At 39.4% G+C, this 15,356-nt stretch overlaps 1 protein-coding gene and 1 non-coding gene across 17 annotated transcripts in view; one reads left to right on the top strand and one right to left on the bottom strand.

Annotated features, from left to right (window-relative positions):
- Positions 1-15,356, top strand: part of NIN (ninein) — a 104,832-nt gene that overhangs the window by 59,940 nt on the left and 29,536 nt on the right. For 10 of the 16 annotated variants that reach the window (XR_003006341.1, XM_024769164.1, XM_024768643.1 and 7 more), the window contains exons 12-19: positions 1,392-1,502; positions 1,876-1,965; positions 5,166-5,304; positions 7,128-7,309; positions 8,404-8,909; positions 9,833-11,977; positions 13,273-13,398; positions 13,507-13,576. Coding sequence is in view for 15 of the 16 variants with exons in the window: in XM_024769164.1 (XP_024624932.1) it covers positions 1,392-1,502; positions 1,876-1,965; positions 5,166-5,304; positions 7,128-7,309; positions 8,404-8,909; positions 9,833-11,977; positions 13,273-13,398; positions 13,507-13,576 (3,369 nt within the window). In the remaining variant the exon portion in view is untranslated. The remainder of the gene's footprint in view (positions 1-1,391; positions 1,503-1,875; positions 1,966-5,165; positions 5,305-7,127; positions 7,310-8,403; positions 8,910-9,832; positions 11,978-13,272; positions 13,399-13,506; positions 13,577-15,356) is intronic. The other 6 variants (XM_024768908.1, XM_024769100.1, XM_024768969.1 and 3 more) reach the window with 3 other exon arrangements.
- TRNAR-CCU (transfer RNA arginine (anticodon CCU)) lies at positions 14,036-14,108 on the bottom strand. The gene has a single exon. It is a non-coding gene; the product is annotated as a tRNA-Arg (tRNA).

A 15,356-nucleotide genomic window follows, 5' to 3' on the forward strand; every position in this document is an offset into this window, starting at 1 on the left:
GTATCTATATCTGCCTCCCAGGCCACGGTCCCGATTGTGTGTTCCCTGTGGTCAGCAACAGAAGCTGATTGGTCAGTTTCCAGAGCATCAACACAGGCCCGATACACAGAAATTGCTCCTGATTGGTTGTTTTTTTTTTTTTTTTTTTTTTTTTGCGGGACGAGTGGGATCTTCCCAGACTGGGGCACGAACCCGTGTCCTCTGCATGGGCAGGCGGACTCTCAACCACTGCGCCACCAGGGAAGCCCTGCTCCTGATTGTTTTAACATCTAAATTTAGACACACTTTGGAAGATTAGAGTTGTAGAACTGGCATTTTGGGGGAAGGTAGTATTTTTTAAAAACACTTCAAGCACATTCTTTTTCACTCCATGTTACTGTGTGAGGGTGTGAACAAGAATGTATTTAAGATATATTGGCTCTATATTCTTTTGGCAAAATATACTTTGAAAATAATGTTCTTCCAATTATCCTTTAGCATTGGAATAGAAAATATGTCAAATGGCACATCCATGTGGTTTTATTTTTTTGACAAATGTGGGTGGAAATCTTACAAGTGTTTTATATACAGAAAAACCCCACCTTTTGTGGACTTTGGTTGATATGTTATTTTATTATAATAATTCAAAATAAAAATTATGAAAAACCTGTATGTATAGTTTTTACATCTTTAAACCAAAATAAAATTGTAAATTAAATATAACATATCTATATCATCATTAAATGAAAATTGTTAGATCTGTCCTACTTTTTATAGTTTTTTTGAGTTCTCTTCTGCTGTCAGATGAACAAGGTATTCTGCAGCCAGTCTTTCATCTGACAGTTTATTGAGAATGTTATTCACGTCATTAAATTTTCTACTGCAATGCTGTCGAATTAGAAATACAAATCAAGCCATATATGTAATTTCAAATTTTCAAACAGGCACATTAAAAGGTAAAAAGAAACAGGTGAATTTCATTTTAAATCATTTTTTATTTAATGTCTCCAAAACAGTATCTTTTTGACTTGTAATTCATCTACAGAAATTATTACTGAGTTTTTGTGTTTTTGTTCTAACTCTTCAGTATCTGGTGAATATTTATATTCACAGCACATCTCAGTTTGTGCTGTGTACATTTCAGGTGCTCCATAGTTACCTGTGACTGCTTGTGACCACTGTTGGGCAGCATGGTTCTGTAGGATCAAGAAAAGCATGCCTCCAGGAGGCATGCTTTGAGGTTATAAGATAGATATCAGTTTTTTAATATTTACTTTTTCTGCTCTAGTGTACTGAAACTTTCAAGATGAACACATTTTCTCAATCTAGAGCATTGATGTATGCGTGCTATAAAATGGTACAACAGTTTATTTCTTAATCTGTGCCCACTTAATTTCCCCAAATTTCTTCAGGAAAACAGTCGTCTAGAAAATGAGCTTCTGGAAAATGCAGAGAAGTTGGCAGAGTATGAGAATCTGACAAACAAACTTAAGCGAAATTTGGAAAATGTTTTGGCAGAAAAGGTAAGTCTTTAAATTTGATTTCCTGATATGTAGCCCCAAAGTGTAGTTCACTCAAAAGAGCAGAAGCTATGCCACCAAGAAAATTTCTTTTATGGAATTATTTATGTGACTAAAGGAAGCTGTCATTTTTGCAGGGATTTAATTTATACGAGGGAAACATGGCGTGGCACTGAGAAACAATCTCTGCTTTGACTGAACACACCACTCTAGAATCTTCTCCCCATCATCTAATTGATGGTGTTTCTGCTTAAATGTCACATTCCTTTCATACTCCAGACACTGGGTGAACACCAGAAACTTGGGTCTTTGGTACATTATAGGTCAAAGAAGGACATTTGGAAAAAATGACAACTTTGCCCTTTTCATTTTCTAGTTTGGTGACCTTGATCCCAGCAGTGCTGAATTCTTTTTGCAAGAAGAAAGGCTGACACAGATGAGAAATGAATATGAGCAGCAGTGCAGGGTGAGTGACTGAAGAGAACTTAGCGGAGGAGTGCCTGGGTTCAAATACTGCTTCACCATTTACTAGCTGTGTGGCCATGAGCACATCACTTAATCTGCGGGTGTTTCAATTCCTCACCTATGATATAGCAAAAATAAGAGTACCCACCAGATAAGGTTGTTGTGGAGAGTCAATGAGTAAATATATGTAAAGTGCTTAGAACAGAGCCTGAGACACAGAAAACACTTAACCTACGTGCTGGTTGTTAATGTTATTGTTTAGTATCCTGAAATACGAGAGAATCATGCAAACTGCATTTGTCTGCTTTATCTGGGTCGGAAATTGCCAGTAATTGGAGGAAAATAAAGTTTTATTCTAAGAGAAGGAAAACATGGTCATGTTGATGTGCTTATTCCAAAACTAGTCTTTCCTGAGCGATCAACACAGGCTGATATAATTTGCTTTTGTTCTGTGGTTTTTTTTCCTGAATACAGTCCTTATTTTATTTACAAAATGCAAATGGAGCAGAAACCACTCAAGTCTTTAAGTAGTAAGTCATTACAAATTCCTACCAGAGGACACAAAAACATCCTTATAAATAATAGGAATCTTTGATTTTTTAAAAAAGTAACTCTCCTAAGCTCAGGAATGTGGGTTTTTTTTTTTTTCCCTTAAGCCACAGACACTTGTTTATTTTAACAAGGTAGGCATAACTGAGTTCTAACTGCTTTAGGTGAACACTGTACTTGGGCAAAAATGAAGAAAACAATCACCTCCTTATGAGGTTGTTCATAGCCTGCCTTCTCAGGAAATACACATGCACACTTTGAGAAAAGAAATGAAACATTTATGCCACTCTTATAAATAAGTTATGGCTCTTGACTCTAATCAAGTAGAGGTGTGTTCTCCTATGCTTCTAGTTATTTCATCAGTCAAATCTGTCAGCTCTACCTCCAAAAATTCCCCAAATTTGTCCACTTATTTATTTTTTTAAACGGTTTTTCATAACCATACAACTCACCCATTTAAGGTGTATAATTCAGTCTCTTTTAGTATACTCACAGAATTGTGCAACCATTACCATAATACATTTTAGAACATTTTCATCACCCAGAAGGAAACTACCTCTCCACCTAGCTGTAATCTCTCCCATGACCCCCAGCCCTAGACAACTAATAATCTACTTGCTGTCTCTTTGGTTTTGCCTGTTCTTTACATTTCCTATAAATGGAATTATACAATATGTCATCCTTTGTGACTGGCTTCCTTCATTTGGCATACGTTTTCAAGGTTCATCCATACTGTAGCATGTATCAGTACTTCATTTCTTTCCATTGCTGAATAATATTCCATTATATAGCTATACCACATTTTATTTAACCATTCATTAGTTGATGGACATTGGGTTATCCTGAATATTGTGAACAATGCTGCTGTGAACACTTGTGTGCAAGTTTGGTTTTGTTTTGTTTTTTTTAAACAGAAACAGACTCACAGACTTAGAGAACAAACTTATGGTTACCAGCAGGGAAGGGTGGGAGGGAGGGATAGACTGGGAGTTTGGGATTGACATGTACACACTGGTTTGTTTATTTATTTATTTATTTATTTTGGCTGCTTTGTTGCTGTGTGGGCTTTCTCTAGTTGTGGTGAGTGGGGGCTACTCTTTATTGCGGTGTGCGGGCTTCTCATTGTGGTGGCTTCTCTTGTTGTGGCACACGGGCTCCAGGCACACGGGCTTCACTGGCTGCAGCACACGGGCTCAGCAGTCGCGGCACACGGGCCCTAGAGCGCGTGGGCTTCAGTAGTTGCAGTGCGTGGGCTCAGTAGTTGCAGCGTGAGGGCTCTAGGGTGCGCAGGCTTCAGTAGTTGTGGCTCATGGGCTCAGTAGTTGTGGCTCATGGGCTCTAGAGTGCAGGCTCAGTAGTTGTGCATGGGCTTAGTTGCTCCATGGCATGTGGGATCTTCCCAGACCAGGGGTCGAACCCGTGTCCCCTGCATTGGCAGATGACGTGGGTCATATGATCACTGTATGTTTAAACTTTTGAGGAAGTGCCAAATTTTTGCCAAGATGTTTGCACCATTTTACATTCCCACCAATATGAGAGTTGCAATTTCTCCACATCCTTGCCAACAGTTGTTATTATATGTCTTTTTTTAAAAAATATCTTTATTGGAGTATAATTGCTTTACAGTGTTGTATTAGTTTCTGCCGTACCACAAACAAAGTGAATCAGCTATATGTATACATATGCGATCCCACCACTGGGCATATACCCTGAGAAAACCATAATTGAAAAAGAGTCATGTACCACAATGTTCACTGCAGCACTATTTACAATAGCCAGGACATGGAAGCAACCTAAGTGTCCATTGACAGATGAATGGATAAAGAAGATGTGGCACATATATACAATGGAATATTACTCAGCCATAAAAAGAAACAAAACTGAGTTATTTGTAGTGAGGTGGATGGACCTAGAGTCTGTCATACAGAGTGAAGTAAGTCAGACAAAGAAAAACAAATATTGTATGCTAATGCACATACATGGAATCTAAAAAAATGGTACTGATGAACCTAGTGGCAGGGCAGGAAAAAGACACAGATGTAGAAAACGGACTCGAGGACACGTGGGGGAGGGGAAGCTGGGCCGAAGTGAGAGAGCGGCATGCACATACATACACTACCAAATGTAAAATGATGGCCAGTGGGAAGCTGTTGCATAGCACAGGGAGATCAGCTCGATGCTTTGTGACGACCTAGAGGGGTGGGATACGGAGGGAGGCTCAAGAAGGAGGGGATATGGGGATACATGTATGTCTTTTTTATTTTAGCCATCCTAGTAGGTATTAAGTGGTATCTCATTGTGAGTTTGATTTGCATTTCCCTGATGGCTAATAACAGAGTATCTTTTCATTTGCTTATCTTCTTTGGAGAAATGTGTCTTCGGATCCTTTGCTGAACATTTAAATGTGTTATTTGTCTTTTTATTATTAAGTTGTGATAGTTCTTTATATATTCTACAATCAAGTCCCTTATCAGATATATAATTTACAGAAACTTTTCTCCCATTCTGTGGGTTGTGTTTTTACTTTCTTGTTGGTAACCGTTGAAGCACAAAAGTTTTTAATTTTGATGATGTACAGTTTATTTATTTTTTCTTTTGTTGCTTGTGTTTTTGACATCACATCTAAGACTTGTATTGGTTTTTAAACTCCAGCTATTACAAGACCAAGTAGATGAACTCCAGTCTGAGCTGGAAGAATATCATGCACAAGGCAGAGTGCTCAGACTTCCCTCGAAAAACTCACCATCAGAAGAACTTGATACTAACAGTGGTTGCGTCGAGCCTGACCAGGGTAAGCCATTCAGACGCCATCTTTTCAGAGTCTCTGCCTTTGACTTCTGTTTTTAAAACCATGGTTGAATGTAGAATTGCAAAATGTTGGCAATCCCGCCGCACCCCAGCCCGCCCCCCGTCAAAAAAAAAAGACTTTGGCAGTGCTATTTTCTTGAGCTGTTTCACTTGTGGTCTGTTTTTTCATTTGTCCTTGAAGTCTTTATGAGAATATTTCCATCTGATTTTTAAATGCATCAACAAAGAAATGGAAAAATCAAACCACAAGGATATTTGCTTCGTTTTAAAAAAAAAAAAAACTGGCCACAAGTCTGAGAACCCAGGCCTTGGGAGTGTTAGAATTCAGTCACTGAGTTATTGCTGAATCCTCCCTTTCTAAAAGAGTGCCTAACTGGTATGACAGTGTTTTGGAGAGTGAGCCAGCCAGAAACCACAAAATTTGATTTCCTTATGCTGGCTGTGCTAAATGTCTGCAAAACAACAAATAAGATAAATAAACCTTGGTTGCCTGTACCTTTGAGGAGGATTTTGAGTAGCAAGGTTGGAAGGCAGAGTCATTTGGGAACCCTCCTACATTCATTATCAGCTCTTTTCCTCCCTCCTGGCATCCTGCCCCTTTCCTCCAGTGTGTTGAATTTCATTTTCAGAAAGGGTTTATAATAAATTCTTCATCATAAATAGTTTTCCCCACTGCTCCTTGGAACAGAAGTACAGGTTCTTACAAGGGTTGTTTATTCTTCTCCTTACCTATTTATTCTGGAATAAATAAGGGATTGGGGAGGGGACAGGGACAGGCTTGAACACCTTTCCTCTGATTCTAAGTCTGTACTCTGTAGCCTTAACTGTGGTATAAGAATGGAGCCCAACTGATATGATGTATCTCAGAAGCTTTTCTGGGCTTTTCCATAGATGACCAAGGGCTGGGAGTTCTCCTCATGGGTACCTGAGGCTGTGTCATCTTGGGGTCGTTTACACCCCAGGTATCACTTCTCAGTTGGGGATGTGCCATGATAGATGAAGAGAAAGCCCAAAGCAGGACTGTCAATTCCAGATGCTAGACTTATGCTCTTTCTTGCATCTGCCTGTGTATCTCCACATGAAAAGCTTTTTTGTGTCCCCTGCCTTAAGAGATTTCTACGTAGTAGTAGATGTAATCATTTTGTCTTTGTACTAGCTCAGCCCTCAGCTTATGCTTCACATTTCAGTGTCCTTTTCAGTCATCATCATGGGCAGTTGCAGAGGTGAACTCATATGAATGAGTCGAGAATTTTCTATCGAATCTGCCTATATCCAGGTTCCTAACCTATGCCCTATTCTTTAAAAAATTTTAGCTGATAATTTAAGGTAAGGCCCTATCTGCACTACAGGAAATTAATATTACAATACTGAATCTTTTGTAATGTTGAGGGGTGGGGTGGATATCTTGACCCATGAAGTTAACGCCTCAAAGCATAGCAAGTATGCTGGCCGTTCATTCTCCTGCCACATTGCCCCTCTGCTAATTTGTCACCCAGTATTCATTGGATGGAAAGAAGGCTGGTTGGTTTGACCTAACTACCACACTCTGCAGGATTTTCATTAGGAGGAGGTCACCTTTAAGCAACGATTTCCACATCTACTCCCACCTCCTATTTTGTTGGATTCTATTAAGGTTTGGTACATTGCCTGTACATGAAAGAATCTGTTCACCTTCACTTTTTCTTGTTTTCCCTAATACTTAAGAACAAGAGACTTCTCTTGGCTTCTGTTGTTTCCTAGTAGATCTCATCTGTAGTAATTTAAGCTAAAAATTATTCCTCAATTAAACTGGATATCCTTCCTTAGATGCCAGTTGTGTTATTGAAAGGACCTGCTGCAGGGTCAACAGATCCGATGTGTTTTCAGGGCTTGGTTCTGAAGAATGCAATCCATTGAATATGAGCATCGAGGCGGAGCTGGTCATCGAACAGATGAAAGAACAACATCACAGGGACTTGTGTTGCCTGAGACTGGAGCTTGAAGATAAAGTAAGACCTTTTTATCAATCCTGTTCTCTGATTTCTTTGAGCTCTCACAAGCGTTTGCATGTAGGACATTCTCAATTCTATTTTCTCAAAGAGCAGCACTTTCTATACATTTCCTCTTGTGTCCTGTTGGCTACCAGGAACGCACTACCTCAGCATGGTTTCACAGGCCAAGGGTGAGGCCTTTTCCTCATAGGAGAGAGTTTCTTAATAATGTAGTACCTTCAGTCCTAGCAAGCATGGAACTTGCAGACGATTACATTATTTCCAACTCATTGAAAGACATCTTAATAAAACTAAAAAGCCCTTTGATATAGCATTACTTCCTAAATTAGGTAAATCTTGGCCTTCAAAACCCTTTACCGTGTTGCTTTAGGTTATATTTCCAGTCTTCTCTTTTACCATTCCTTTGAATTACCTTATCTTCCAGCCAAACTAGGTAGTTTGCTGTTCTTCATCAAACTGTCCTCTTTTGCTCATGCTGTTACGTGCTGTGTTATTATTTCTTTCTACCTCTTGAAAATCTACTTAACCTTGAGAGTTTATATCAAATGCTACCTCTTACATTCCTGAATTCTCCCAACCAAATGTGATTTTTCCCTCCTTTGAACCCCAGGTTACATTGTAACTATTTTTCCTATACCTTTTATATGTTTTATTCTGACTTGTAGTATACTTTTTTGTAGTTGTCATGAGCATGTCTAGAGTGGTTTTTCCTTAATGACAGGGGCTATGTCTTACCCAACTTTGTGTCCCCACGAGGCCTGCAGGGTACCTGACAGGTGTTAAATACTTAAATTTAATTAACTATGTTAAGGCCCTGAGTTTGTCCGTGGAGACAAATGGTATCTCTGTGAAGGTCTAGTCAGTTTTAATAGAGTTGTTCAGAAACTAATAAAATTCAACCAAGTTAAAAAGGTAATCAAACCATGCCTGACTTAAAAATATCTTATTTAATGTGTTTTTGAATTGTTACTTTAAAACAAAAAATGGGAAAACTGAGGAATGTCTTGTAGGAGAAAAGTAATTACTGCCCCATCACCTTTCCATGGCCTTGAGTTGAATAACATTGTGGTGGTTTTACTTTCTGGCTTTAGGCGCATCATTATGAAAAGCAGCTAGATGAAACCAAGGTTGCCTGTAAAAAGGAGCAGGAGAATGTGAAGCAAAAGTATGAGAATGAAGTGCACATCTTGGAAGAACAAATAAGTGACCTTAAAAATGAAATTGCAGAACTTCAGGGCCAGACAGTGGTACTCAAGGAGGTACAACACACGGCTATCTGCAGACATGAGGAGGAGAAAAAACAACTGGAAATGAAGTGGGATGAGGAAAAGGCTCACCTGCAGGAGGAGTTGAGGCTGGAGCATGAGATGGAGCTAAGGGCTAGGCTGCAGCAGGCAGAGGAAAGCTTTAATGAAGAGAGGGAAAAACTCATTCAAAATGGTGCCTGGACAGAAGAGAAGGTGAGAAGCTTGACTCAGGAACTAGAACAAGTTCACCAGGAGCAGCTGAAAAGCCTGGTGGAGAAGCATACTCTTGAGAAAGAGGAATTGCAAAAAGAGCTCTTGGAAAAACACCAAAGGGAACTACATGAGGGAAGGTAAGAAAATGGGGGAAATGGAGGAACCTGGGGCACCATTCCTTGGGGGCACCAGAAATCCCAGTCAATTAAGGAGACTTTGAAAAATCAGAAGACATAATAGCCCACTGACTGACTAGATTCTTTTTTGGTTTTTCAGATTGTTTTGCCGTTGTTTAGATCTAAGCCTACCTTGGGGTATTGAAACTTTTTTTTAGAAAGAGAAAAGTATTTTTAGTATCAGGCATGTACTTTTTAAGGTTACAGATGAGGATAAGATTATCACAAATGTGATTTCTTCCTAGTTCAGTCTTGCTGTTTTCTGAGAAAGGCCATTTATAAGCTAGATTCTGGGCAAAGTTACATTTCCTTCCAGAGTTATGAAACACCATTTTGTGCTTACTTTCCTCACGTGACATCTCAGGTACTTTTCAGGGCTTCAGTGCTTCATACTTTAACCCGGTGCTACTTTATTAAATAAAAAGCAAAACATAATGAATTTGTTAATATGTGTGGTTTATATGACTATTTATCCACCAATGTCTACTTAATTAAAATGGAAGAATTTTATGTATTTCCCAAATTAGGGTTTAGGCTAATATGCATTTGAACATTTAATGTGAAATATCAGCTTACGTTTTTGGCTAAAAGTCCATAAACAAATACATCTGGGAGTATACCAAAGAACTGGGTTTCTAAATTTTCCTTCTAAATGCAGAGAGAGGTAAGTAAGTCTTCTAAATTAATTATGGCTGCCAGCATTGGCTCTCAGAAATGAGATCCCTTCTCAGTATAACTGAATCACATAGGAATAAGTGAAGACCATTTTTAGAAAATATTTGAATTGTTTGCTTGGCTGCTTCTTCTATGCATGGGAAAATGTTTTTTGTTTGCTTCTGGAGTTGATGGCAGTTTCAGTAATGCTGTATGTTGACCACATTTAGGGAAAAAATGGAAACTGAGTGTAATAGAAGAACCTCTCAGATAGAAGCCCAGTTTCAGGCTGACTGTCAGAAAGTCGCTGAGAGATATGAAAATGCTCTGCGAAGTCTGGAGGGGCACTACCGCCGAGAGCTGAAGGAGGTCCTGGAACAACAGCGCGAGGAGAGATCCCAGTGGGAGTTTGAGAAAGATGAGCTCACCCAGGAGTGTGCAGAAGCCCAGGAGCAGCTTAAAGAGACTCTCCAGAGAGAGAAAGCCACTTCTCTGGTCCTGACCCAGGAGAGAGAGATGCTGGAGAAAACATACAAAGAACATTTGAATAGCATGGTTGTTGAGAGACAGCAGCTACTCAAAGACCTGGAAGATCTAAGAACTGTGTCTGAAAGTCAGCAAAGTCTGCTGTCCAGCCAGATACTTGAGCTGAAGAGCAGTCACGAGAGAGAACTGAAGGACCGTGAGCAGGTCCTGTGCCAAGCAGGCGCCTCGGAGCAGCTGGCCAGCCGGAGGCTTGAAAGGCTCGAAAGGGAACGTGACCAGGAGAGGCAGGAAATGATGTCCAAGCTTCTGGCCATGGAGAGTGTCTACAAAGCGACCTGTGAGAAAGCAGATCGAGAGAGGGCTGAGATGAGCACAGAAATCTCCAGGCTTCAGAATAAAATTAAGGAAATGGAGCAGGTGGGATCTCCTCCCTCCAGGCTTCAGAATGGCTGCCTGGCAATCGGAAGGGAGGAAGTGGAAGGAAGTGGAGCCATGTCCCTGCTCCAGCAAGGAGAGCAGCTGTTGGAAGAGAACGGAGATGTCCTCTTAAGCCTGCAAAGAGCTCATGAACGAGCAGTGAAGGAAAATGTGAAAATGGCAACTGAAATTTCTAGGTTGCAACAGAGGCTGCAAAAATTAGAGCCAGAGTCAGTAATGTCTTCTTGTTTAGATGAGCCAACTACTGGGTTTTTTGGAAATTCCGTGGAACAAACAGAGCCATTTTCACTGCCAAACCGAATGAAACAAGCAGAAGGTGGAACCATGCAGCACGTCCTAAATGACCTGCAAGGCGATGAGGTCCGGGATCTGGAAAGTACGGGGACAAGCTCTGGTCAGAGACAGGAGGTCAGAAGAGAGGAGTCTGAAGCATCAATAGAGAGTTTTTCTGAGCTTGAAAATAGTGAGGAGACCAGGACTGAAACCTGGGACCTAAAGAATCAGATTGGCCAGCTTCAGGAACAACTAATGATCTTACGTGCAGACTGTGATCGAGCTTCGGAAAAGAAACAGGACTTACTTTTTGATGTTTCTGTGCTAAAAAAGAAATTAAAGACGCTTGAAAGAATCCCTGAGGCTTCCGCCAAGTATAAATTGTTATATGAAGATGCTAGTAGAGAAAATGAGTGTCTTCAGGAAGAGCTGAGAGTGATGGAGACGCGGTACGATGAAGCACTAGAAAATAACAAAGAACTCACTTCAGAAATGTTCCGATTACAGGATGAGCTAAAGAAAGTTGAAGAAGTGACTGAAACATTCCTTAGCCTGGAAAAGAGTTATGACGAGGTCAAAAGAGAAAATGCGGAACTGCATGTTCTGGTTTTGAGACTTCAAGACAAGATGGAGAAGCTGCAAGAAAGAGCAGTGCTGCAGTATGACTGCTTCTCCTTATGGGAAGCCCATTTAGATAACCTGGAAGTCGGACCTGATGAAAAGATCCTTGAACTAAATCAGACACCGGAAGAGTGTGTACCAAAGATGATGAATGTACACCATATTATAGAAGAACATTGTCAAGAAAACCAGTACCTAGAGCAGGAGAATACAGAGCTCTTAGAAAAAGTAAAAGCACATGAAATTGCCTGGCTACATGGAACACTCCAGACACATCAAGAAAAGCCTGGAGTACAGAACCAAGTAATACTGGAGGAAAACACCGCTCTCCTCAGCCTTCAGGACAAACATTTTCAGCGCCAGGCCACAATCACAGAGTTAGAACGGGAGAAAAAGAAGCTGCAGGAGCTGACTAGAAAGTTGAGGGAAAGAGTCACTGCTTTAGTTAAGCAAAAAGATGTACCTTCTCAAGGAGAAAAGGAGGAAGAGCTGAAGGCAATGATGCATGACTTGCAAATCACGTGCAGTGAGATGCAGCAAAAAGTTGAGCTTCTGAGGTAATGTATGTACCTTCTACACTTCACGGAATCCCACAGAGCACCTCACCAAATCTAACTTGGCTGCTTGCTGTGCCTAGAGAAACTAACCTGTTAGTCTTCAAGAAGAGAGCAGTACTTTAGACTTCCTTCTGCTTCTGTGTCGTATTAACAAGTAGAATAACCCTGCCTAGGAGGCACTGCTTCCTCTATAGGAAATAAATGTCGTTCATTTAGGGTGTGAAAGTTCATGATGGAGAGTGTTAGTTGTTTAACCATGTGTATCATCAATGTATGTCAAGTCTTTAACTCTTTTGTAGCACTTCATTTGGATGGATAGTTTTGGTGGGTTTTTTTGGCTAAATGTTGGTTATTTTCTTCATTTTGATGAAACAAGTTATATGAGAATGAATGCCTTTCGTGTATCATTAACTCACTTGGTAGATAAGGAGTCTCTTCTTACACTAATATAGAAAAAGTGTTGTGTCTCATGGCTTATAGTTTTTCACTTATATCACTTGAAGTGCAGGCTGACATTCTGTAAACATTGGAAATTTATCTTAGAACATATAATTTTTTGAGGAACTATCAGATTCTAATAAACGTGCTTGAAGAACAAAGACGAAAATGATACTAATTTGAACCACTGCTCACTCAACTTTATAAAATATGATTGCAATAGCCTTCTAACAAATTTGGTTCCAAAAAAAACTTGTAAAATACTACATCATGTCTGAAATATCTTAAAGATATGAAAAAACAAAATAATTCTCGGCGTAGTTTTTCCTCGTTTTACTTCAGACCATATTTAGTTCTAAAAATCGTAATGAGATGAAAGAAACCACAAAGTAAACATTAGTGTACATATTTTGACATGGCCCTTTCATTTATGTAGTGAATCTTCTTTCTCTAGGTACCCTGGGGTTTAAAACTGAAGCTCATACAGCTTAGTAATATGGCTTTTGTCTTTTAGGAGCAGGCAGGACTTCAGACTGAAATAAATAATTTGCTCAAAGCATATGCTTGCCACTGAGAAAGTCAGCAACCAGGATGGGCATTGAGTCTCCTTTCTGTCTCCATGCTCAGGTGTTTCAGTCACACTTCCCTAATGTCTTTTAGTGAAATTCTTACTTCCCAAAAGAAATGAGTCAATATGTCGTAGCTTGATTTCCAAGCACCAAGAGACTACTAATTTAGGCTTTTCTTTTTAACTGGCATGGAATACGTGTTTAATTGGAAGTTACTATAAAGTATTTTCCAAAGATGCCAGATGACTGCCTTGTTATAACTATTTTTTAAAAATCTCTGTACTTCAGATATGAATCTGAGAAGCTTCAAGAGGAGAATTCTATTTTGAGAAATGAAATTACTACTTTAAATGAAGAAGACAGCATTTCTAACCTGAAATTAGGGAAATTAAATGGATCTCAGGAAGAAATGTGGTAAGACATATATTTAAATGTTCTTAAGGCATTTTTGTGAGGACTAAAGCTATTTTACTTCAACTGTTAAAGCCTAACTCTTAAGTTATATTTTCATTGTCCCTTTAGGCAAAAAATAGAAACCGTAAAACAGGAAAAAGCTGCAGTTCAGAAGATGGTTGAAAATTTAAAGAAACAGGTAAGGAGAGAATATTTCCCAATGTTTCCTGATTCTAAAATTTTCTTGTTTTAAATTTGAAATTTACAGCACATGCTACTGGAAACGTAGCTAACAATGGTAAGGTTGTAAATCCTGAGTTTCAAAATGGAAACTCACCTCATGCTAATTCTAAACTAGGTTTCTGTTTTTTGTGAATATAATAATATATATATTATTTCTAGACTCTGGTGCTGAATACTAGCTTTATAATCAGTGGGAGTGGGGAGGTGATAACCTCTAAAACCGAACCTGTGAAATACTAGCTCTATGTTGGTTTTGTTTTGTTTTGTTTTTAATTAGATTCAGTTGTGCTCTTTGTAGCAGATGGCTTTTTTTTTTTAATATTTATTTATTTTGGCTGCACCAGGTCTTAGTTGCAGCACACGGGATCTTTGTTGCAGCATGCAGACTCCTTAGTTGCAGCATGCATGCATCTAGTTCCCCGACCAGGGATCGAACCAGGGCCCCCTGCATTAGGAGTGCACAGTCTTATCCGCTGGACCACCAGGGAGGTCCCCACATGTGGTTTTGATTCATTTTAGCTCCTTCCTCTTTCCTCACCACAATTAAAAGCAGAAAGTTAAGAACAGCATTTTACAGATATAGAATACTAGTTAATCCGTGTATATTTTCACAGAATTATGATTTATTTAGATAGCTTGTGCCGTTCAGTGCCCAATTTGTATACTCTCGACAATATGCAATTGTGTGGGGAAAAGCCATTTGAGAATCTATCTGAAACAGTCAAAAGACAAGGACATCCTGGGAAAAGACTATTTTCAGCACTTGAAATAGACAAGGTGTTAACGTCTAAAATATATTCTGTACTGTTACAAACAAATTGCAAAATGGAGTAGAAAAGTGAATAATTTATATGATTGGTCAAGTCAGAAAAAAAGAAGAGAACATATAAAAGGATGGTTAGCCTCCTTAGTAATTAGGGAAGGGCAAATTAAATGAGTTTCTTTTTTTCACCTGTCAGATTAGCAAGAATTAAAGATTGATCTGGTCTAGTATTAAAAAGGGACTGAGGAAACAAATATACTCATACATTGTTGATAGGACTGTAAGTTGGTAGTCTGTGAGGAAGACATTGTGGGGATATCGATCAAAACAGTAATGTATATGCACGCCTTCTAACCCAGCAGCCCTACTTCCAAAAATAAGATCCTAAATACAAAATGCTACCATGTTTAAATGAATTTTCCAAAAGATTGTTTTGTTTCTTCACAATTAAAAGAAAAAATGATAATAAACCTATATGTCTATCAGTGTGGGAATGGATAAATACAGTATGGAATGTCTTGATACATGGAATACCCTATAGCAGGGGTCCCCAACCCCTGGGCCGTAGACCACTACCGGTCCACAGCCTGTTAGGAACCGGGCGCACAGCAGGAGGTGAGCGGCGGTTGGTCGAGAGTGAAGCTTCATCTGCCGCCCCCCAAAAATTGTCTGCCATGAAACTGGTCCCTGGTGCCAAAAAGGTTGGCGACCGCTGCCCTATAGCCACTAAAAATATAGCATGTGGTGGTTTCTGAATGCACCGATTTGGAAAGATAAGAGTCTGTAAGATATTATAAGTGGAAAAAGCAGACTATCCGAACATCTGAAATAATGCAAATTTTTGTTCTAAAGAAGGAAAAAACTACACGTATATAGGTCTGTGTATGCATAGAAAACAATCTGTAGGGATACGTACCCAGCTGTGAACAGTGGCTACCCCTGTGGAATGGGGTTGGACAGAGTGTCTGTCACT

This window comes from Neophocaena asiaeorientalis, unplaced genomic scaffold (genome assembly GCF_003031525.2).
Source record: "Neophocaena asiaeorientalis asiaeorientalis breed wild unplaced genomic scaffold, Neophocaena_asiaeorientalis_V1.1 scaffold233, whole genome shotgun sequence".
NCBI classification, from domain to species: Eukaryota; Metazoa; Chordata; class Mammalia; order Artiodactyla; family Phocoenidae; genus Neophocaena; species Neophocaena asiaeorientalis.